At 38.2% G+C, this 24401-nt stretch overlaps 10 protein-coding genes across 10 annotated transcripts; 4 read left to right on the top strand and 6 right to left on the bottom strand.

Moving 5' to 3' along the window:
• Nucleotides 1–3617: 3617 nt before the first annotated feature.
• BATDEDRAFT_20825 (uncharacterized protein) lies at nt 3618–5509 on the top strand (the record flags this gene model as incomplete). Its single annotated transcript, XM_006682083.1, has 6 exons — nt 3618–3936; nt 3997–4057; nt 4133–4238; nt 4331–4793; nt 4861–5060; nt 5138–5509. 6 exons carry the CDS (start codon nt 3618–3620, stop codon nt 5483–5485), a joined length of 1497 nt encoding a protein of 498 aa, XP_006682146.1. The 3' UTR covers nt 5486–5509.
• Nucleotides 5510–5888: 379 nt separating this feature from the next.
• Nucleotides 5889–6843, top strand: BATDEDRAFT_27796 (uncharacterized protein; the record flags this gene model as incomplete). Its single annotated transcript, XM_006682100.1, has 4 exons — nt 5889–6078; nt 6138–6173; nt 6460–6649; nt 6720–6843. 4 exons carry the CDS (start codon nt 5889–5891, stop codon nt 6841–6843), a joined length of 540 nt encoding a protein of 179 aa, XP_006682163.1.
• A 535-nt stretch (nt 6844–7378) lies between these two features.
• BATDEDRAFT_92038 (uncharacterized protein) lies at nt 7379–8231 on the bottom strand (the record flags this gene model as incomplete). Its single annotated transcript, XM_006682194.1, has 2 exons — nt 7379–7721; nt 7855–8231. 2 exons carry the CDS (start codon nt 8229–8231, stop codon nt 7379–7381), a joined length of 720 nt encoding a protein of 239 aa, XP_006682257.1.
• A 1744-nt stretch (nt 8232–9975) lies between these two features.
• BATDEDRAFT_92037 (uncharacterized protein) lies at nt 9976–11747 on the bottom strand (the record flags this gene model as incomplete). Its single annotated transcript, XM_006682193.1, has 5 exons — nt 9976–10014; nt 10100–10305; nt 10437–10538; nt 11203–11269; nt 11658–11747. 5 exons carry the CDS (start codon nt 11745–11747, stop codon nt 9976–9978), a joined length of 504 nt encoding a protein of 167 aa, XP_006682256.1.
• Nucleotides 11748–13001: 1254 nt separating this feature from the next.
• BATDEDRAFT_92020 (uncharacterized protein) lies at nt 13002–14637 on the top strand (the record flags this gene model as incomplete). The annotated part of the gene is made up of 4 exons (XM_006682232.1): nt 13002–13187; nt 13265–14177; nt 14249–14438; nt 14511–14637. 4 exons carry the CDS (start codon nt 13002–13004, stop codon nt 14635–14637), a joined length of 1416 nt encoding a protein of 471 aa, XP_006682295.1.
• A 678-nt stretch (nt 14638–15315) lies between these two features.
• BATDEDRAFT_92036 (uncharacterized protein) lies at nt 15316–16197 on the bottom strand (the record flags this gene model as incomplete). Its single annotated transcript, XM_006682192.1, has 1 exon — nt 15316–16197. One exon carries the CDS (start codon nt 16195–16197, stop codon nt 15316–15318), a length of 882 nt encoding a protein of 293 aa, XP_006682255.1.
• Nucleotides 16198–18447: 2250 nt separating this feature from the next.
• On the bottom strand, nt 18448–19257 carry BATDEDRAFT_3924 (uncharacterized protein; the record flags this gene model as incomplete). The annotated part of the gene is made up of 1 exon (XM_006682052.1): nt 18448–19257. A coding segment is annotated over one exon (810 nt), but the record flags the coding sequence as incomplete, so codon positions are not given.
• A 1729-nt stretch (nt 19258–20986) lies between these two features.
• Nucleotides 20987–21406, bottom strand: BATDEDRAFT_92034 (uncharacterized protein; the record flags this gene model as incomplete). The annotated part of the gene is made up of 2 exons (XM_006682191.1): nt 20987–21036; nt 21262–21406. The coding sequence occupies 2 exons, from the start codon at nt 21404–21406 to the stop codon at nt 20987–20989; spliced, it is 195 nt and encodes a 64-aa protein (XP_006682254.1).
• A 1443-nt stretch (nt 21407–22849) lies between these two features.
• On the top strand, nt 22850–23536 carry BATDEDRAFT_92021 (uncharacterized protein; the record flags this gene model as incomplete). The annotated part of the gene is made up of 1 exon (XM_006682231.1): nt 22850–23536. The coding sequence occupies one exon, from the start codon at nt 22850–22852 to the stop codon at nt 23534–23536; it is 687 nt and encodes a 228-aa protein (XP_006682294.1).
• An 89-nt stretch (nt 23537–23625) lies between these two features.
• Nucleotides 23626–24275, bottom strand: BATDEDRAFT_27789 (uncharacterized protein; the record flags this gene model as incomplete). Its single annotated transcript, XM_006682099.1, has 2 exons — nt 23626–23930; nt 23951–24275. The coding sequence occupies 2 exons, from the start codon at nt 24273–24275 to the stop codon at nt 23626–23628; spliced, it is 630 nt and encodes a 209-aa protein (XP_006682162.1).
• Nucleotides 24276–24401: the final 126 nt, after the last annotated feature.

Here is a 24401-nt window from a genome sequence, read left to right as displayed (position 1 = left end):
GATCATCCCTTTTTTACTAATTAAATGCCATCATGCTTGTACTACTTGAATCTTACTATTCAAATAGATGGCGATGACTTGGTTCATATTCAAACCACTATTGATGAGATTACTCGCGACTTGTCTGTCACGCCTGGCTTCAATCTTGTTGCCAAAGACTATATCGATTCTCAACTACAACCCATGCTTCTCAGTCGGTACTCGGATATTTTGGAGACCACATTCAAAGGCACTGACTCATGTGTGAATTTACAAATTGATCAAACAATTGAAGCAGTTGAATTGTTTTTAAATGATTCCGCTACACCCATGTCTTCTCCTTCCAAATCAAAGGTACAGTCGTGCATTTTTAATATACTGTTACTGTTATACTACTAAATCTAATGACTATTTATTTAGACTTCATCGCCTGAACGTTCAGCTGACACTGATGCTGAAGTCATGCAACATTCGCAGTTTACTTCATCTTCGTCCATGGGTCATTCTACTGCTTCGGATCATCGCGTTTCAGTAGAACATCAACCACCTGCTCCAGCCCGATCTTCAGCAGTTCGTCCTCCTATGCAACTACCAGTAAAACCCCGTCCAAAAACAATTGTTTCTGTTGAAGTTGAGCATGGTGCTGGTCAGCGTTTTGAGGCTACCTCAAGACCTGCTAGCTCGTATAACCCCGATCTTGCTGATTTAGATCACACCGAATCTGCTACTATCTCGCATACATCCATGCCTGATGGTACATTGACTTCATCCATGAGTCGTATTGATGAACAGTATCAAAGACAAACCAGTCAATCTACCCCTCGACCTTCGGATACCGCTACAACGTCAAATTCTTCTGTTGCGATTGCACAGACTGCTGAAAAGAAAAAGTCGGGTTTCGGTGGATTCAAGTCCATGTTGAACCATTTGACAAAAGGTCGACCCAAACCCATGCGATCGGGCACTAAAGACGATCACACGAGTGACGAAGTCGCGAAAGATCATTCAACTGAAGTCAAGACGGACGTACCCGAAACTCTGGTACTTCCACATGTTTTACACTCTGAAATACCCAGCACCACTTTAGACGAAACTATTTTTGTCGCAAGTGGTGGTGCATATCCCACATCTGCAAAAGCTCCCACGGAAGTATCTCAATCAAGTCCAGTTGAACGTGGAGAAGAGTTGTATCGTCTAAGTATGGTTGAAGCTGAATCCATGTCTGCCCATGTAGGCGCTGTCTCGCCAGCTCTTACATCTGGTACAGGTGATACTGAGGCAGGAACTGAAGTGAGCGAATCTGCAAGCAGTCATACAGAAATTCACGGTAGAAAACCTGCTCCATCAAATGCCATGAGTGCTCTTGCTTCTGTCATGCGAGGTGGCAATGCTTTACGCAAGACGACTGATCATAATGGTGAGTTGTTTTTTTTCATGGATATTTGATATGATTTAATGTCTAAATGGAAATGCGACACGCATACTTACTGATGGTGAATACATGGCTTTTATTTTTAGAATCAGCTCAAGTGAATACGTCTGAAAAGCCGATTGTTTCTGTAAACGAACATTTGGAAAGCAACACTGTTCATCCATCTCCTCCTTTGGTACGCCCACGACCTTCTACATCTGACATGGCTTTGTCCAGCTCTGTATCCAATGTTCATGCAATCGAGACAGCGAATCCATCTTGTATTTCTTCTGGATCCGAACCCATTGCTACTCCACCACGACCCGCTCCTCGTTCTCGACCAGTTTCTGGTGTAGAATTAAACCTTTTACAACCTCAATCATATACTCCACAACCTCGTACTCCACCAGCAGTGACTCTTCCTCATCGCCCTATTTCTCAAGTGTATGTAGACCAGCAAATTCATTCTGGTTCAGAGGAAAATCTTGGTTCCGAGGCTGCTCCTGCGGTTATCCAGTCAGCCCAGCCAATCCAACATTCACCACCTCAGACACGACCACGTCCACCTGTGCGACCCAGTATCGTTCACAATGAAGATCCACACCCAGATCCGCATGTGCCAACCAGTACGAGTACAGATTCTGTGGATTCCATCCATGCTCATCCATCCACTCAACATGATAACCCAGACGACCATCCGCCGCAGGTGATTCCACCCAAACGCATTCCTGGAGTGTTTTCAACCAATCATGGTGCTTTAGGTGTACTTGCAGCAGCTATACAAACCCGTTCTAGCGCAGTGAGCGCCACGACTACTGGACATCATTTACAGCCATCATTTTTATCCAGTTCAGATGGAGATCACGCTGAAGCGAGTCATCCAACCGATTCACATCAAGACGGACTTGCTAGCTCCAATGTAAGTATAGCACACGATGTTTGATTATAAACATGGTTGTATTTTTTAATGTTGGGTTATTTGTGCAGAGCCATGATGAGATTGTACATTCTGCTTTTAGCAGTGCCCCGCAACGACAGGCAACACTGGTGAGTTGATTGAGTTGAAATGACCATGTATTTTTGGGATTCACCATTTTTTTCTATCATGTTCAGTCTGGATCACCTACAAAGTTTGGCGGGACAGGAGGATATCTTGGAACACCCATGACTTTTAAGCGCAAAGAAAACAGTATCAGTGGAGACGACAAGGCTCTTGAAAAGGCATTTTAAATTATTTTTCAGTGATTTCATGTTGAAGCCTTGCAGCAATTAATGCATTGTATATATGTGATATTTTAGAGATCTTTGGAGTGGATGAACAAGTATCTTGAAGCCAAAGAGATTCATGTTGAAGATCTCTACACTGCATTTAGTGACTCGTTGAATTTAATCTACGCTCTCGAGGTAAGTATTTTGACAAGATTCATTGGTTGAATGGATGATAACATTATTTCTTAGAGTCGGACGGGAGAAAGTCTGGGACGATACAGTAAGCGACCAATGCTTGCAGTTCATAAAATCGACAACACGGCAGTAGTATTATCATTTTTGAATAAGCGAAATGTGCCCACACAGTTCTTGACACCTCAAGGTAATTCTATCTATTAGTATTTAGAAACCGAACTGAACTGACTTTTAACAATTATTTAGATTTGCTGGAAGGAAACAAGGGCAAAATTCTGTCGTTATTCACGTACATTCTCAAAGTATTTCCATGAATGAATTTTGTAAGATTTCAGTTGGATAAAAACCAACTTGACAAAACCCATTCAAACTGCGACAGTTTAATAAGTAGCTGTTGATGACCAATTCGATTAGTTCGACTGCATTTGTAGTTTCTTCCACTATGACAGAATCCACTTCTTGTATAAAGACTGGACAGACGTCATTGGGAGAGATTCTAGACGGAAAGATAGAAGACATGGCAGAAGTGGAAGAGAAGATAGCTGTGAATGATGACCACTGTAAAGCAGTGTTTTCAGGAAACTGTATTGAATGCGAAGGTATCAACTGGACTGTATCCGTACACATATTTCAAACAGCTAATCACATCCTAGCATGGTGCGCATGTGCATGTGTTTGATATTTAGATCAACCAGCAGTAGTTCATTGTGTAGAGTGCATGGATGACTTTTGTCAAGTCTGTTTCAGTTATCAGCATCGTAAAGGCAGTCGCAAAACTCATACAGTTCAACGACTGGTTGAAGCTTCTGAAACTATCAGTCCAATGACTGGTGTAACAACTTCATCTATTCCTCTCTCTGCTGAAACATATCTACAAGTAGAAGCTCAACTTGAAGTTGAGCAACATCTTCCATCCGTACAGTCTTCTGACTGGTATTTGGACAGATCAAAATTCATTCCTCTAAGGCTTGAAGTTACCGAACGCAAGTTTCTTCGTCTTTTAGATGCTGCCTTGAATGTATCGGAATATACCGATAAAATCGATATCTTGACTCATTCAAGCAAGACAAAACGGATTGTTGCTCAGATTAAAGAATTGTGTGCTGTTTTGAGCGGACTGGTTGTTGCTGCTGATTATAAAGGTAATCATATTGATTCTTTATACACATCTCGAGTCTTTTCTAATTATCTTTATCATTTAGTTGGTCAGGAACTGTTTCAAAATCGTGATTTCCAATCCAATGCAGAGTTTTTTCAAGACATGTAAGTACTGCATGATTTGCTATCGTATCGTTTTTGCTATAAAATATAATTTGAAATATACTGACATTTCCCAAGTATTGAGCTTGGGCGTCGACATAAAATCATGAATCCTGAAAAAATGCGTAGTACTTATGGTAAACTTGTGTATATGCTTCAGGACTCGCAAATACCAGAAGTAAAGGTAATGACTGGCTTGAAATTTTAAATATTCATCAACATGTTGCTTATTTTCTTGTGTCCGTCGATACTCTTGATATTGCTTTTCATGTGTAGGAAATGCTCGAGTTTTCCTGCTCAAAAAAAATCAAGACAGTCTATTCTGTTCTTGAAAATAAAAATGGCCTTGCTGTTCTTCAAGACCCTCTTGTTCAAACTGCAACACTGGAAATCACTTCAGAAGGAAAGTCTCGTCGTCAAATTCAATCTGAAATCAAACAAAAAGAGCGCGCAGTTGAAATCCTAACTCGAAAATACTGTACTAACGATCTCCAACCCGAACTTATTCGTCAATGTCTCTATTCCATTGGCGACAATCACGCTTTTTTACGAACCAATCGTGATCCCTGTGATAAAATGATTGAGCATTTAAAAGCGCTGTTTGATCCAAAACGAGCCGAGAATGGATACTCATTGGCTATTCAAAGTGGTCATCATGGGGCTCGACTATCACATGGACATGAAAAACAGTACCAGTATGTTTTGCAGTCACTCACTCTATGGCGCGAAGTCCTACATGGTACATGATGCTTGAAACCATTTTACTACAGGGATGTTGCTAACTTTTAAATATTTTCTTGAATCAGAAATGTTTATGCTATGGACACTTGCCGAAGAAGATCTTTTGGATGATGGTAATTATTACCGATTAAGGGATACAGGGCAGGGCTTGAATCGTGTTCAAGCAGCCCCTCGTGTATCCAGAGTCATGCATACTATTTTGCATCGTGCTCAACAGCGTGTTGGTCATTGGGTTGGATCTTCAGTCATTCACTTGGGAGACCATGTATGTATTTGGATGTTGTCTTTATAAATCGGTTGCTAGATGCGCTCAATTACTCATCACTAGCATTTTGAATCTAGAATGTTCCAAACGCACTCATGTTCATTGACAAGTACACTCAGATTTATCGTATTCTCTTGCCCATCACAACCACTCTTTCAAAACTTCCTGATCTTGCTTGCAATCCATCCATCAACACTTTTATTGAATCCACGTTTGGTGGCATCAAGGAAGTTACCAAAGTAATCCTTTGTGACTTTTTCCGTCATGCCTTTGACGGATCTGGGTCAGATAACTTCTTTGATGCTGGTAGCTGTATTGATGGTAGGTTAACCTCTGCATGGAATTGGTGCTCTCAAATGGAGAAAAAACCCTACTTTCCAATCTTTTTGCTGACTGGGTTTATGGGATTTGATGGAGATTTTTGAAACTAAACACCAATTTTAAAAAGTACAAGTGATGTGGCTCCTGTTTGGGTATATTCATATTTTTAATGAGATCAACTTGAAACTAAATGTACATGTAATAGTATTAAAGTGTATACGCTGAATAGTTTACCAAATTTCAAGTAATTTTGGTATAAACCAACTGGAAAAAAAGCTAAACGCTTATGCAAACAATATTCTTGATGTAAATCAGTACAATAATGATCAAGTAAAGGTATTTGTTTTTACAGGGTTTATTTTCATCACCAATAAGTTGTTGAGATGGAATCCATTGATTAGAGTATTGGATTTGACTGATTTGATGTTGTTTATTAAACTTTGCAGATTCTTTTTTGTTTTATTCTAAAATTTGTATATGTTTGCGTTTTAATTCAAGAATTGAATCATGCTTTCAGATAGTTTCATCAATATAGGAAATACTCGTGTAGTTAAAAAATGCGGAACGGATGGAAGGAATGTTGCATGGGTAGACTCACCATCAAATGATCAATTTACTATCAACATCAAGAGTATACTAGTTGATGGTGAACAGGTGGATCTGCCTGCTGAATTTCAGCAAGTTGTAGAGAATGGACGTACTTTGCACTCGGTTATACAAATGTGTTTTGTACATATTTGTATTTCCCTAAAATAGTCGTGGAAACTCTGGTTGCTGCTATTCTTGATAGTGGTACAATCACTGCCAAGAATAATATGTTTAGGTGCAAGTTTAACCAAGAAGAAATTGATGACATGTTTTGGAGATAGTGTATAGTTTTTGAATCCGATTTTAGTATTGATTGGAGTAAATTGCCGACACTTTTAGTTGCAATGTGTGCTCAAACTTCCGTAACTGTTGAAAATCGCAACTCTATTGTGATGATTGAACTGGGTCAGATTATATGCAGGGATACGAGTTTGGCAATTGTATGCAATATGTGTTGATTAACCTGACTGACATACATGTTGGATTATAGTTGTGTTTGCTGTAAGAGTTGGTTCAAATGATTATGCAGTTCTTGGTATGTCATTTATGACCCGACTTATATTGACATTTGATTTACAGAATAAACGCATTGGATTTGGTCCTGAATGTGGATGCGAAGCCGTGACTGATGGATATCCTACTATCTCGAACGGTTATCAAGTGCTCTGGCCATCATCACAGTAAGTTGTTTGATATTGATGTGTGTATGTATCGATTGATACTGATCATGGATTTGATGCATACTGTTAGATTGCCTGAACGACCAAGTACTTCAATTCCAGATCTCGCATCCACTCTTAGGAGATCATTTTCGCGACTTGGCAATACTCTCCGTGGTACCAAGCGGCTAAAGTTTGGTTACAAGAAAATTTGAAAACTAAACAGATATAGCAGTAAAACTGGTTATTTGTTGAATGGATGATTATCCTGATTATTTATAGTTGATATGATGTACATCGGGATTCTTGGTGTTAATCATCAACAACTACAGCTGATCAAGTAGCTGTACCTGAAAACACTCACCACACTGTCAAGAGTCACACAATAACTCTCAATAAACTCGATTGAATACAATTCATTAGTGACAAACTGATACTATACGTATATTTAATGTGGTGTGTTCATGTTTGATTGTGATATGTTCAAGCCGTGCATGTATTGGATCAGTTTAATATGGTATACTGCTTCAAATATCATGATTATCACAATACGACATGACAGGCAATATCATATCGACACAATACATACATGCATGTCAGTATCATCAATGTGTACAATATGATACCATGTCAACCCAAACTGTGTACAATGATCAGATACAATGCATGTACATACAATATTCAATATCAAGTAGCAATTGTATTATATTTTATTCAAACAAAAATCCAATTGAATCAGTTGGAATGAGTTCAAATCAATGGTTCGCGATCTGTATTGTCTTGATTCGGACCTGATCCAAGTCCACTCTTAATTTTGGTATAAGCTTTCTTTGCATGAGAACGAGACTTTTTTTGTGGACGAGAAGATTTGGGAGCTTCATGTGTACTGGATGATGGATTTTCACGATATTGTGATTGATTCTGGGTTCCACTAGTAGAGGCTTGCTCGGTTCCTGGCTGCTGGCCTGGTGTGCGATTAAGAGAGCTGTAGATGCTTTCAATAAATCTGGGATTAAATTTTATAAACGCTATGTAAGAATCAATTGATGATTGATCCAGATCATCTCCAAACAGGCGCTTTGTGAGCTCTTCTCTGATAACATCCAATTCCCAATCATAATCCAAAATCTTGAAATTGAGACTCTGATACTCCTTTTTCAAGTTTCAAAAGAATCTTCTTTTGCTTATCGAGTCTTGATTTAATCCTCTTGGCTCTAATCTCGTACACGAAACCACCGTTGTTGTGAGATTTACCCAATAGTTTCGTATGTTTTTCATCCAGACGTTCTATCAATGCTTTTTGATCAAAAATTTTAGATTCTGCTGGCCTCTGCGTTTCCTTCATCTTTTTATGATTTTCACTCGTTTCTAGATATTTTCCCATCAAACTTTTATCATCATCTGAAAGTTTACTAAGATCAACTGAATTTATAGCCTGTACACTAGAAGCTGGCAAAAAATTAGAGTAGGAATCTGTGGTTGTAGTAAAAGCAGCTGTAGAAGAACTAGGTTCAGCGCTTGTAGTTGCACTGGGATTGACTGGGTTAGCTGTAGTAACAGAGCAAACAAGCAGGATTGACGACAAAGCAATTGCTAGTTTCATTGTATTGGTTTGATCAAACAAGTTGTAATGGTTGTTATTTGACAGGCTAGTTTTGGACCATATTTATATTCGTCGAGTGAAACTATTAAAAGCATGTTGGGTAGTCGTCCTAAAGGATTTGTGTTGTTAGGGTTGATGGTGCTTTACTATTCGGTGACATTGTAACTTTGAAGGGATATCCCCTTATGGTAATCTGTAGCCTTGATTGAGCCGCTGCTTGATCATGTATTCAAATATAATATGGTTGATTGTGTAGCTATCCGCCCTTATCCACCCTAAAGGGTCAATGTGCCACAATATAGTCAAGTGCAGATCAAGCAGGGTTATATGCAACTGAGCTGGTATCCAGTCACTCGACATTACAACATGATCCACATACAACCTGGTTGTGATGGTGGTTGTCGAATTGATTGTCGATCTGATTATCGTGTCGGTCTATATGTCGAGTGATCAAGCCATACATGTATATGCACACAATACATACAATACACACCAGTTGCATTAATCGTCAACCTGGTTATACACGCACTTGACATGTATATCTGAACAGTGATCATTGTACAATCCAGACTGTTGTGCAAATCATATATGACCAGTCATGTCAAGTATCCAATCAAATATCCAGTCATGAATACAACCAGGAATACAAACTTGAATGATCCGAGTATCGAACAATATCAAACTACCGTGCACAATCAATTGCAGTCCACACCAGTTATAGTCAATCACACATGTCACAATGTATGTTGTACTTGAATACATGTTATGATGGTCAATGTCAATCACATACAACTGGTACATGCATGGCCAATAACAGCACTCGACAGCTGCAACGATCAATACCAACCATATCGAGTGAGTTGATACATTGCATCGATACTGGATGCACGATATCAACAGTTGGAATATGATATGCTGCTGCAAGTATATCGATGGCTCGTCATTTTTGAACGAGTCAAACCAGTCAAATTGATCAGTTGGTCGAATCAGATATCAACACACATGACTGTCAGAATATTAGGAGCTTCGTTGATTTGTTTTAAAAATGTAGTATAGTAAAGTAGGTAAAGTATAATCTGTAACTGTTAGTAGTTATCAGAAGAGAACAAATCAGAAGTTCAAGAGGAAGTTGCACTTGAAATCAAGATCAGCAAACTTAGTCTTTTCAACCGTAGTGAAAAGGGTTTGATAAGGTAGTTGGACAGATGAAATAGTTTGAAGAGTTGTTTATTGATAAGAGTAAGCATTCTAGCTTTTATAGTAGTTGATTGTTTGTGTCTTGTGATACGAACAATTAACCCGTTAAATGATGAGAGGTTGTAAACGAAAGTGACAACCAATAGTGTTGATTTCTGGAGTTAGTAAATTTAATAATAACATCGTCTACCCGTTTATAGAGCTCGAGTCCTAGAAATGAGTGTAATGGAGTTACTGTGCACATGGATTTTTGGTGATGAAAGGATTTAACTTGTGTTTAAGTTGGCGCTTTTTTAGAACTAGCTTTGCCACAGGTTACCGCTTAAGAGTATCCGTCTGGATATTCCAACAAACTGTCCATATATGCTACTAGTAAACTCGTAAATTGGCTTAATATATATTTTTAATTGTGTATTAGATATTCGGGTTAAAATCAGCCCAGGTATATCCAGCAATACCAAAACAATTGATGGTCAATACAGCACTATTGTACTGTCAACGTTGCATTGCATTGGTTGAATAGCCAAATTATAAAACATTGCAGTATTTATCCAAACTTGATATGATTTTCGTAAAATTTGATAATCTAAAACAGGATCAAGAGATTAGCACGCTACCCTATCCAACGCACTGTTCAAGACAATGGTAAATACAAATAGTAATCCATTCACCTTTTGTGGGCATTTGGTATTGGCTACTTTACTGGATACAACCGTCTTTTTGCCATTTTTCCAGTTGATGTAAACAGCAAGATCATCTTCACCTGTGGCAGATGCTTCCATAGTTTCGATATTTACAACATCGTTTTCCCACGAGGCTTTGTCAAGTACAGCCCGACTTAACGAGTCAATCGAATGATAGACTTTGCTCAGGTCGTCTTTTAAAATCAAGTTTAGTCAATACAAATAAAAACTATATCAGTGCCAATATTCTTGATATATGTCTTCAAGTGATCACGCTTTGAGTTGGGTTGACAAAAATGGCAAATATATTGCAGTAGATGCGTACCTTGTTCATCAGTATCAACAGTATCCTGTTTTGTGAATGAATCCAACTCTGAATTCCTTTTGTTGCCTGGTTTGGATTTTTGGGATTTAGTCTTGTTTTTAGCTAAACACGGTTGGCATAGTATATGCATTAGTCTTACTAGACATGGGCATATCGGGATACACGGAAACCATCAAGCCCATCACAAATCATATCAAACACAAAAAGTTGCAGACAACAGTACAAACCAAGAGTGTTTTTTTGAGACTGTTATTTTTGATGGACAAGTAAACTAGAATTAGCCAAACTCGTTTCAAACGCATACTATTCATAAAAACAACACTGTATGATGTATTACAGGCACCTTGAGTAATTCAGTGTTGGTATCCAATTCATGGGTAGATTCGGACAATTTTGTGGCATTTTTAAATTTTGGATGCTGATTCCAAAACTTTTTTATTAATATCGGTGCCTGAACCAATGATCAAAAACGGGTTAGATTACTCATTCATTTGGTACAACAATGCATGCTACACTTACATTTACCACATCTATATGTCGTCACAATGGCACAGGTGATTAAATAAACAATGTCAGTGAAATTCACTGCAAGAGCATACTTGTGGAACAATTGATATTAAAACTGTGCAATGTTCAAATCATTGGATAGTCATGAGCAATTTGAGCATGCAGTAGACTACATGGCTGCAGACATTATCTGCTTGGCGACATTTGAACAAAAGGCGTGTTTAATAGAGTTCATGTGTTGTAGATTGGAATAACATACCAGCTGATTCCCAGGTGTTTTCTACAGACGCATAACCCTTCCATTTGATAAAGAATTGCTCTTTTCCCTATTCGGACAATAATGTATATCAACAACGAATAGTCGTAGTAAAAAGAGGCTGGAAGGTTAGAGTAGTTGTATTGGGGTGTAAAATGGACTGAAACAAAAGGCAATAAGCAAGGGTTGGTATGCTTGTCGAGAATGAGTCGAGTGTTTAAGCAGGATGTCAATAGTCCAGTTTATAAAACTCGGGTGATTGTAGTACTGCTGTACAAGTTATGTGTTGAAGCAATACAGCCATCACTCTATGATAAGCATCAACATGTGTTCTTTATCATTGACGAATGTCCAGTGTGGTTGATATGCAGACTGCCATTCATAATAGTATAACCAGCAGTATGTATTGACAAGGTTGTAGAAACAGTTGAACTGTCTGTAAAAGCAACCCCACACACCTCATTGATTCTAAAATCAACAATAGCCTCGACCTCATACACTTTGTCTAATGCTCGTTGTCGTTTTCTTGACTTTTGTTTTAAGCCCATCTGAGTTTGAATGCAAAGATACAAGTTTGTGTTAGTGGACTCGAGACCACAAAGTGCAGAACTGTGTGGTTTCTGTTGGAGTTGAGCAGTTGGTTGAATCTGTCTGGATATGGTTTGCAATCTAGTTCATTGTCAGTCATGTATAAACACGAATCTGATGTTGCAGAATTTACACTGTCATCGATTGCAATCCAATTGATATTTACTTGCAAACTCGTAATATTCACGTAAAATCAAGCACTTTATCTTGCACCAACTGTATTGCACTCGTGCTGTTTTGGTAGATTACATCAATTGACATACTCTTGGATACTCGTGGCTAGTTTACTGTGTTGTATTTGTTAGACATTGAATACAAGTACAGTTGGATGTCACGGATAGAAACAATCGACATGACAGTGGACACTATTGGACATGTACACTGCAATGTGACTGTCAGCAACCATCACCATCAGTGTGTATCATGTGTTTAAAAGTACTCGCATGCATTGGATTCAACACCACGTTTGTGATTGGGTTTGTATTGATTTGTATTGGTGGTGTTGTATTGCATATACCAGTAGATTGTGTGCTGATTTGAATGGCATGATCATCCATTATGGTTCATGTACCACGATGACAATCTGACCTGTTGACACGGCCAGTTTGTTGAACGACCTGTAAATCCCCAATTCAATTATAGTACAATGTCACTCATTCGGTGTATCAACGACAGATTTCCGAGTTTGATGTTGATCATGTTGTGACACAATCAGCAGTGTTTGATGTATACAGTCTACATTGACCTAAAATGACTGTGCAGTCATACCAATGGAAAAGTCATGGTTTTGAAATACTGCAACAACAGGTTGTTTGATGCTGTTGTGTCCGGGTGATCCCAAACATGACTGATTGAACAATCAGTCAAACATTTGGTATACAGTGTCAGTATATGCTATAGTAATGGATTGTAGTTGTGATGATAAATATCCATGATCAGGGTAATGATCTGACGCTATCTGGTTACTGGATACATGACCGCAATTGGAAATGTTAATGCAGCATACTAGTGAGGTTGATTATGCATCAACAGCAATATTTGTGTATTGATTCACCCTACAAGGTGTTTCTGGGTTTGTTAACCCTACAGGGTGTATTTGGCGTTTTTTAAATATCCGTTTGGAGATTGCTTGTTGTCACCCTTGAAGCTGCCGTCGTTATAAAACGGCAGTCATGTATCAGATTCAAACCATTTTCATCACACTACTCTATACAATGTTGATTACTCTAGAATGCATTCTACTTGCGTTACAGGCGGTTGCTGCAGTTCGAGTTTCATTAGATTCACCTTTTGAAAGTGCCGGCCAATCAAACAATAGGCTGTCAAAACGATCACCCGTTGAATTGGGTGGTGATGCTGGACAATGTTACACAATCAAATCCAATGTTGATGGAGTTGATGTATGTATCATGTCATGGATTGTAGTTTGATATCAATTTACACCACGTTGAATCAATCTCACACTTGTTTAAAATAGTTGAATTTACGAGTCGAATCAGATTTCTCTGATGTAGTTGTACCACTTCCTAGTTCAAATGACGATGTAGGTTTGGCTATACAAAGTATTTCAAGTGGGGAACCCGTTACTATAAAGTACAGGGGCAAAAAGTATAATGGAGTTAGTTCCACAGCCGCTGTGACGATTCCGGGTACTAGGATAACTGACATCAATTTACCAGTAATAGCAGTTGAAAAACAATCGGCAGATATAGTTGGTATCAGTCCAGGGTTTGATGGAGTATTTGGATTTGGCTATCCCTCGTTGTCAAAACATCATTCACGAGTCCCTGCGATAGATGCTTTGTATAATGATGGTGCCATTCCCAATAACGAGATTGGTCTTCAACTATGTCCTTATGGCATGACTTCAGAGAGCTTCATCAATATAGGAAACACGGACGTAACTGCAAAATGTGGAACAGATGGAACAAGTGTTGCATGGGTACAATCACCATCAAATGATGAATTTACTGTCAACATCAAGAGTATACTAGTCAATGGCAAAAAAGTGGATCTACCCGATGAATTCCAAAAAAAAGTAAAGCATGGACATACTTTGTACTCGGTTATACATACATGTTGTACATTTATGCATTTCCCTAGAGTAGTAGTGAAAGCGTTGGTTGATGCTATTGTTGATAGTGGTGCGATTACTGTCAGAAAGACTAAATCCGAACACAAGCGCAAGCTCAATCCGGAAGAAATTGATGGCATATTTTTGAAACATTATCTAGTGCCCACATCCAACTACAATATCAAGTGGGAAAAGCTGCCGTCGTTTTCAATTACAATGTTTTCTGAAAACCCCGTAACTGATGACAATCGCAACTCCGTTGTAGAGATCAAACTGGGTCCTAGAGACTATATGCAGAGATATGATTCTGAAAAATGTAAATATTTGACAATTGTATGCAATATGTGCCGTTTGATTAACCTGACTGACATACATGTTGGATTATAGTTGTGTTTGCTATAAGAGTTGGCTCAAATGACAGAGCAGTTCTTGCTATATCATTTATGACCCGACTTATATTGACATTTGATCGAGTACATAAACGCATTGGGTTTGGTCCTGGATGTGGATGCGAAGTCGCGACTGATGGATATCCTACTATTTCAAACAGTGATCAAGTGCTCTGGTCATCATCACAGTAAGTTGTTTGGTATTGATGTGTGGATGTGTCGATTGATATATTGATACTGATCATGAATTTGATGCATAGTGTTAGATTGCCTGAACAACCAAGTACTTCAAGTTCAGATGGCAGATCTACTCTTAGGAGATCGTTGCGACTTGGTAGTACTCTCCGTGGTACCAAGCGGCTAAAGTTTGGTTACAAGAAAATTTGAAAACTAAACAGATATATCAATAAAATCGGTTATATGTTGCATGAATGATTATCCTGATTATTTATAGTTGATATGATGTACATCGGGATTCTTGGTGTTAATCATCAACAACTACAGCTGATCAAGCAGTCGTACCTGAAAACACCCACGATACTGTCAACAGTCACAAACAGACTCTCAATAAACTCGACTGAATACAATTCATTAGTGACAAACTGATACTATATGTATTTTTAATGTAGTGTATCCATGTTGCATTGTGTGATATGTTCAAGCCGTGCATGTATTGGATCAGTTGAGTGTGTATCGTAGTTGTTTAATACACGATGCTCACGCATACTATTGTATTGGTAATACATGTTATTGATTGAATACACATTATCCAAGTGTATCAATCATGGTATGCATTGTTGGAATCCATCACTGTATATCTGCATGATCATGTCGATATTGGATGCACGATATCAACAGTTGTAATATGGTATACTGCTGCAAATATCATGATTATCACAATACACACATGCATGTCAGCATCATCAATTCATACTATGATATCATGCCAACCAAGACTGTGTAAAATGATCAGTTACAATGTCAAGTGATAACTGTATTTTATTCAAACAAAAATCCAATTGAATCAGTTGAAATTAGCTCAAATTAGCATTCAAATCAATTGAATCAATCCGAATCTTCAGAGTCGGATGGATTTGAAAGTAATTCAAACCCATCCTTACGTTTAGGAGTTCCTTTTGGATAGGATGATTTGGGGGTTTTCTGCTCACGAGAGTATTTGCGAGATTTTTGTCCACCAGAAGGATGTTTGGAAGCCTTACGTTTACCGGAGGATGCTTTAGTAGATTGAACTGTAGGTGTTTGACTCGATGATGATGGCAAATTTCCACGATGTTGTGGACTCTGGATTCCACTAGTAGAGGGTTGCTCGGGTTCTAGTTGTCGGTCTAATACGAGAGCTTCAAATTCTTTGACGAGTTTCATAAACATGAAGTCCGATTCCAGAAGTTGCATGTAATCCTCGACTAATTCTGCACTAATATGTTCCCCGAACAGGAACTTCACGAGTTCATTTTTGATTTTAGTGAGCTGCGAGCGAATTCCAGAATTGTCCCAGTAGGAATCCATACACTTTTTTTCAAACTGGAGAAGAAGGTAATGTTGTTCTGCAAACCGAGCATTGGCTTTTTTGACTTCTTCCTCGTACTCTGAACCATCCTTGCTTTTATGGGTTTTATCCATCAAATCTCCAAGCTCGCTAGCTAGTCCTTTTACCAATTTTTCTTGAGAAACTATTATGGATTCTGTCGAGCCGCACATTGCCTTTGCCTCATTATGCTGTTTATTCACTCGTGCGTATTCTTTGATCAAATTCATGCCCTCGTCTGAAAGTTGATCAAAATTAATCCAGCCTGTGGTTTGTGCACTGGGAACAGCTGTTGAAGTGCTAGATTCAACACTTGTAGTCGCGCTGGGATTAACTGGTTTGGCGACAGTAACTGAGCAGATGGCCAGAATTGATGATAAAACGGTGATTGCGAGTTTCATTGTATTGATTTGATCAAGTTGTGGATGATTGTTATCTGACAAGTCGGGTTTATATCGTATTTATATTCGTTGTTCAGGGAATAGTGTTAAAAGCATGTTCCCTGGATGATCGTCCTAAGGAACTAGTGTTGCTGTCAGGGTTGGTGTTGACTTGCTATCGACGTCAAAGTTTAAGGAACATCCCTTTATATGATCACCCATAATCTTGATTGAGCCGCTGTTCGGCTATGCATTGAACACCATACGATTGATCGATTGTATAATTATCCACCATAAAAGGGTTAGTGTGCCACAATATAGTCAAGTGTAGGTCAAATAGGGCTAAATGCAACTGAGCTGATATTTAGTTGTTGGATGATTATCAATATGTGTTGTGGTTGACATGATTCAACATGTGGTTTAGTAATGCTTTGCATTCAACTCGACACGATCAGTCATCACTACACATTGTCCAGTAATTCAATCAATCAACTGAATCAATACAATATAGTTCATGTTGCAATCACAATGCCACATTGATGATCAATGACTTGCAACTGTTGTGTTGGCATTGCATGTTGTGTGTTATTATATCAACATCGATTGTCACTATATAGTTGTATCAACCACACATTATGATCATATGTCATGGTTGATTCGTATTCTGGATTGATGCACTCATTCCACTCCACTCCACTCCATCACTCGAACACAAACATCGTATGACTTGTTGATTGCTAATACCCATATTGATCGAATACACACTACATGACACATGTCAGATTAGCGTATACATTCCACTATATAGCACATCATGTTGCTAATACCACGCATTGTGATTCAACAGTCAATCTGTATTCGAGTTCAACTACAATTGATCGTGTCAATCATAATATACACGACCAATTGTAGTTGAGTTGATCCGACTGAATAGAGTTCGAGTCATCATGTTCATATCAAACCATTGTAAACCATTGTAAACCATGACAAGTATATTGCACAACTCCACTCGTGTTGATTACAACATGCTATTCAGAAATGTATCATATTGTCCTGTAATGACTGTACATGACTGTACATGATTGTACATGGTTGTTTGGAACCAGTAACTCCGTCGATTGATATCCACAATATGATCCAGTAGTCGTTCAGATTATGTGTTGTATTTGGTGTGTTGGGTGATGATATCAACCTGTAGTCAAGGTTTGACTATCTGAACATGTCGGTGACTTTTTACCCACTGTGTGCAACTCGATGTCCAATATCGAGTCATGTCATTGGTCAATTGATTGGTTCAATTCATCAGTGGGTTTGCTGGATCCATGTGGTGTGCAGCACTTTCAAGAGTATGTTGAATCTGTTGCAGTATTGGAACTTTGTAAACGGATCAACATACTAACCTGACCATGACTGTGGTGGTTATTGCAGTCGAATCATAAAGCTTATTCTGGCAATCATTGATGGTTTCAACAGTCATTTGAATAATCGTTTGGATGTCAGGTTACGGTATCCTGATTGACAACTCGACTCGGATACAACTTTGATTTGGACAATTACTGATCGACGGATTGATCAATGAACTAGGAATCAATCAACACATTGACAGATTTGTCATTCCAAATGGAAACAATGACAATCCAGTTGTAATCCATATTGAGCCTTGAATTCAAATAGTCGTGAATCAAATCATTAATAAACTACAAAAACAGTCCAATATGCCAACTCGCATTTATCCACAACTCGATATGTGATGTTCAAATGTCTAATATTCAGACTGTGCTGATTGCAATTGTTGTTGTAATTGTGGTTGTGTGTAAATATCAATCCAATACTCGATTCAATACTTGATTCAACTTGAGCATGTACAGTTTTGTAGTAATCCATTTGATCACATTGACAGAATCAAGCAGTGATCTGATTCAACAACACCGAATGATGCATACATATCACTTGTATCAATCAATTGTACACAATCAGTCAATATAATCAACAATCACTGTCATGATTGACATGATTGATTCAATTTATTCAATTGTATAGATCCGACTGGCATTGCAAATCATTGTTGTAAAATCACAACCTCACAATTCACCACCAACGATGAAGATCATATACCAGCTCATATCTGTATTCGTTATATGCCGTTATGATTTGAATTCGGTCGCTTGTCAATTCATCTCGATAGTGTTTGGCTTTAGCTGGTGATTGAACACCTTGAATATACTGCGTGGCATCATTCCACAGTTCAGGCAGTATGGGTGTCTTGTCAAAACTCGAGTTGTACCATTGTGGTTGTTGTGGAGCCACATGCGCAGTCGAAACAATCCGACGAAATGGATTCACTACAAAAAATGTCAGAATCTTGCAGTGTCCTGGTTGAGTTGAATCTGCAAGTTCAAATGATTGTTCTTTGTGTTGGTATCGATTGGGATAAACTACACATCGACCATTTGATACTTCAAGCGATCCTATATACTGATTGCGTGGTGATTCTTGATCAATGTCACACACATCTTTCCAATACATATCAGATGCTCCTTGATAATGACACCAACTAACAGCCTCGCGGAAATCGAGTTTGGGTGTGGTGATATTTTCCACGTCGTAGTAATACAGTCCAGTTGCAATAATCGATTCGTTAATTGGACCTTCAATGTGCCAGTTTCCCTTGTCGTATTTAGGTTTGGATGGTGTCAGTTGAATGTTGGTGAGTTTGACAATGACTTGCAGATTACGACCACGCAGTGATACTGGCTCTGCTGGTTCATATTTGGATTCAAAATGTTCCGGAAGTGTTGGTACATACACGGGACGAGTGACTCGAGTGTCTGATTCCATACCACCATAGTCTGACTGGCTTGGTGATTCATATCCATTTATGCCATTACGAAGATCAATATACTTGAACATTGGATCCATCGTTCTGAACAGACTTTCAAACATTGGGACAAAACATTTGAATATTTTGGCAATGCATTTGTACATGTCTCGATGCCATATCGGATTCAGATTGTTGATGTATGAGTTGATGGTCACACTGCCATTCTGTTCGACACGGAATTCACTCGGAAGACATTGGAACTTGCGTGATATAAACTCGGGATTACCTTCAATCATAGACACATCTGAAACAAGTCGAGTCGATAGCAATATATCGCATGGTACCATTGTGGTGTATTCGAGTCGTATATCCAGTGGTGCAATCATCGTTTGTCCATATACAACACTGTACATTGATGCATCAATCAGATTTGCACCATTTGACCAGTGTTGTGATTTGATCCATGTTCAATATCCGATACATTTGTCATCAATCGCGTATATACATTGTCAGGTATGCCATTGTCCAGTATATACGTCAGTTCAACAGGTCCTGGTACAATTGTGCCAAATCCATCACTGCCACTACAAACAAGCTGCTTGACAAAAACCCCGAGTTGTTCCAATGCAAGATTAAATGTTGATGGTGATATATTCCGATCGAGTGAGTCAGCCCTCCATTGCTCCACAATATGCTGGTTTGTGATATCGATCCACCACATGGGTTTGCAAAGTATACATTGCAGATACTGGATATACCGCATCTCGACAAGTGTGCGTGCCTGTCCACGTACCTCCCCGGCCATTCCAGATTTCATATCAATTTCGGCATTGTCGTTGTATGACTGAATGCTCGAACTAGCAGTCTGAACCCGATGCTGGAAACACGTTTCAATGATCTGATCAGTAATCCTTTTGTTTATGTAGTTAGCAGTATCCGATTTTACAATAGCCGTTAGATTTTCAAACATCCCGCCTTGATCCAACTCGGTACGTATTGAACTGTCGGGATGATTGTCGGCAAAATCAGCAAGTGTTTTGAGTAGTTTTACAGTACCAGCACCAGAATCATGCAAACATAGATATCTACGTGAAAAAATAGTGTTGAGTTGCTTTACAATTCCATATTCTCAAAACACCTTGATCATCTCGTCCTTGTTTGTAGATTTCTGAATCATGTCGTTGACATTATTAGACCAGCGCAAACAGTTACGTATATCGGCACCATATATTGATATCGTCAATTGCTCAAAAACCAACGATCGTACAAGTGATACAGGAAAGTCGCGCATACCAGATACAATTGTTCCAGCTATCTTGATTATGCGTGTTTTTAGCCCAGAGTTGTTGCTGTATTCATGTCATGTCAATCCAACCATGTCAAATTTACCAACTGTGATGACTGGACACACATTCATGCATAACATCACATACCTGAGCGTATTGACCAGTGCTGGAATGATACCACATTCCACTGCTTTTACTGGGTCATGATGACAAATATTCCGATACATGGTTTGAAGATTTTCGATAAACCCAACAGCAACTAGACCACTGGATGATTCCAGTCGTGAAACAAGTCTTGATACCACGATGCCAAACTAATGATATTGTTCAATGTCAAGTATACAATCAACATGACATGACAAGACACTGTCCAAACTGATCCAATATTGTATCATTGCAAACATACATTTTGATCGTCAATATCATGACAAACGGTCGAAAACAGGCCAATTGCCAATCTGAGCATTTCTTGATCAGAATCGTAACCATATCAACCATGGGTTCAACGTCACAGTTATACTCATGATTGAACAGCTCTGTACATGTTTTTATCGCCTATATGCATATTGACACTAGATGAGTTGAGTGTCAATCATTTGATCAATATCAATCATGACTTGCCGCTATTTTGACTTGACGGTTTGGTGATTGCATGAGTTGTACAAGTTGATTGTTTAGTTGATGTGATACTTTTAACTCATTATTACTGTACACCATTCTCAAAAACACTGTAGTAAACTTCATTACTTTGATCTACACAACACATGTTGATTAGTTTAGTCATGAACAATCCATTATTGTTACAATATATGAATACCTGTAAACTGGGTCGATTATACTCCAAATACTTGGTTATGATATCTTGCAGTTCAATACTCTGTAAACGATGCACTACATCTGTAGATCCTGTCACTTCAAACCAACACAAAGTCAGCAATGGCTTGAATTCATCAATAATACAATGGCTATTAAACTTACTTCGATTCTGTTCTTCCAACTCCAGTATCAATACATGCAGTTTATCCCATATTTCATCAGCCTTGTATAGTTGAGCATCCGTTGTTAACAGTTTCAAATCTTCCAGGTGTTGAATCAACTCTTTCATAACATCATCCAACTTCATGTTTGATAAAATTAGTAAAGTTGAATTTTGATTTGACAATTTCATTCATGCGAATGTCCAACAATTGCCAAGAATTGTTCATGTTTGGATTGTTGTCAAACACACAAACGAGTTGTTCCATTTTAGTATTGTTTTGATCAGTTTTTTGTAACAAAATTGGATTGTTATCAAACATGCATTTAGAAATACTGTAAATTAATATTCTGAATGTGATCGTTGTGGATTTGGTTCAATAAACAAACTAGTTTACTACAACACATGGTAATGGATTACTAAACATCATCATAAATCAGATGGACTGGAGTGGAATGAAATGAAATCAATGACAATTGCATTACAAACAGTGTGTGGTGATTAAACCATCGAGTATTTTCAAATACAAACTTGAATGAAAAGTCTTGTCACAATACTGATCAACTGTATTACTGTTTACACTGTGGTATTATTGATGTATTGGAATGTTTGGTGTTTAGATACACGATGATAATGGTAGTACAACTCATGGCAGTTGTACAAACCAAACGTGATTAAAGCCAATAATAATGTCAGACAAGATTGGATAATGAATTAGCGTGTAAATCATCAACATTGACCAAGATTGATTGAAATGGTGAGATTGGGTTGGATGGTGATGAACACAACAAATGTGTACAGAGTTGTATTGACAATATCGACAGTCAAACACAATACATGAATGTGGGTTCAAACTTGGTGATCGAACAATGTATGATTACTAAGAGTGCACAATGTGTAGATTCAACACTATAGTCTGATTGTGTGCCATATGATAGTCGTTGTATATCAAACAAGTAATGCAGTCAATGTGCAGTAATCATTGTATGTTGCAATGCAGAATACAGACATTGTTGGATGAATATCAAAGTGAACCATTTGACATGAATACGGTTGTAAATCAAAGCGTTTGCGGCCACACAACACACTCATGAAGGGTGCTTTTCAATATACCTGATCAAAGGGTCGTAAAAGCATAATTCAATCGACACGATCATCAAATTGATCAATATGATATTGTGAATAGGGAGCAGCATACTGTCTAGTTTGATATTGGCCCACTACAAGCAATCTAATAGCCCTGTGTTGTTGGTTAAACTAAAAGGGTTGGTTTGCTATACAAAAACATACAAATACAATCGATTACGTTCAATATTTTAATCGACATCAGTTTCAACACTCTACTTTTGTATTAATCGTTTAAACCCATCGACCAGTCTGATGAAATTGGTTGATATTCTATTTGTACTGACTGCAGCAGCAACCGCTAATGCAATACTGATACCGACTGATAATAATGGTTCAGCCCACACATCAGTCACTTCTAGTCAATTGTCCAGCCCAACTGATGAACCTAATCCAGACACTTCCAATGAATATCAGGAAGAACCAGTGGATTTAAGCCTTCCCGGCCGAATCCGGCAACAACCAATGGATCAACCTAATCCAAATATTCCCACTCAAGGTCAACAACCGACTGCAACTATAACTGGTCCAAGTACTTTCAAACAAGGCCGAAAACGTATAATGGATGAAGTTGATCCAAACGCTTCCAAACAAAGTCAGCAACAACAATCAATGGATCAACCCGGTCCGAGTACTTCCAAACGAAGTCGGAAACGGCCAATCAATGAAATCAGTCCAAGCATTTTTAGCCAAGCGTCTGGCTCAACTAATGAACCCAGTCCAAGTGCTCCAAAACAAAGTCGGAAACAACCGATTGATCAACCCATTCCAAGTACTTCCAGTCAAGACCAGCAACATTCAATGGGACAAGGCGAGTCTTCAAATACTGCTTCAAATCGAGTGATTATATTAAGCCAAAAATATCAGGAAACCCTTGATGGTCTAAAGCAAGGGCTTGTAGCGTCTAAAAAAATACAAAAGAAAAAACGCCAAGAATATAATGATCATACAGACCTTGGATTGGAACAATGGTCAGCGTTAGCAATGGGAGAAGATATATCTGGATCAACGTACAATCCAAAGGTTGAAAAGATATTGAAACAAGAGTATGAAAAGGCAAGCAAAAGAGTATATAATTTCAGACAACGATTGAAGGATTTTATGAAAGAGCATGGTTTGAGATTTCAAGAGCCGGAATCAGATTCAGATTGATGACTTGCCAACCAATTTGATTTTGAATAAATTTAAACTTTCTGATATGTTGATATTTGTCGAGTATTGTGAATGGGTCAACAACCATATCATTGATTGTATATTGTGTTGGGTATTACATCAACAATTACTGGATTGTTGATTGATACATTGACACGGTTTGTTCCATATACATCAATGACATGATAACAACCAGTGTTACTTGCAAGAATAGCATATTCATAGATACTTTCAACAATATACTTTGAATTATGACGTTTCATGCATTCAATAATATTATTTTCGTCAATCAGATCCAAAATAATGTCAATATCCATATTAATCATGGATTGATTGTTACCATTAAACAATAATGTATTATCTGAAATATTAAATTGAATTGTCTTTTCAGTATCTACATTTTGCAGCATATACCCAAATTGAATATCAAGCCAATATCCAATGTTTGATTGGTGATTTTTTCGGTATATTTTGCATCGACTCTTCCACATTGGTGAACATGTGTCTTGCACTGTATTGTTTTGTATTTTGGGTGGAAAGGATGTTTGTTGATATGTCTATTAAACTGTCGCTTTAACTTGCTTGCTTGATTCCAATGCTCTATTTGTAGTTGAATCAGTTGCTTGTACGCCTTTGTTGCTTCAACTCGACTCCTGAATCCTTGTATACGTTTTGTAAACCGCAACTTGACTTTGACGAGTTTAACATCAATATTCACCGTTGATCCAATCATTTTCATGATATTGTTATTGTTGGAATATCCAGACAGATACTCTTAAGCGGTAACCTGTGGCAAAGCTAGTTCTAAAAAGCGCCAACTTAAACACAAGTTAAATCCTTTCATCACCAAAAAAATCCATGTGCA

The sequence above is a fragment of the Batrachochytrium dendrobatidis genome (genome assembly GCF_000203795.2).
Source record: "Batrachochytrium dendrobatidis JAM81 unplaced genomic scaffold BATDEscaffold_15, whole genome shotgun sequence".
NCBI classification, from domain to species: domain Eukaryota; kingdom Fungi; phylum Chytridiomycota; class Chytridiomycetes; order Rhizophydiales; genus Batrachochytrium; species Batrachochytrium dendrobatidis.
This window is presented reverse-complemented; position numbering and strand designations above follow the sequence as displayed.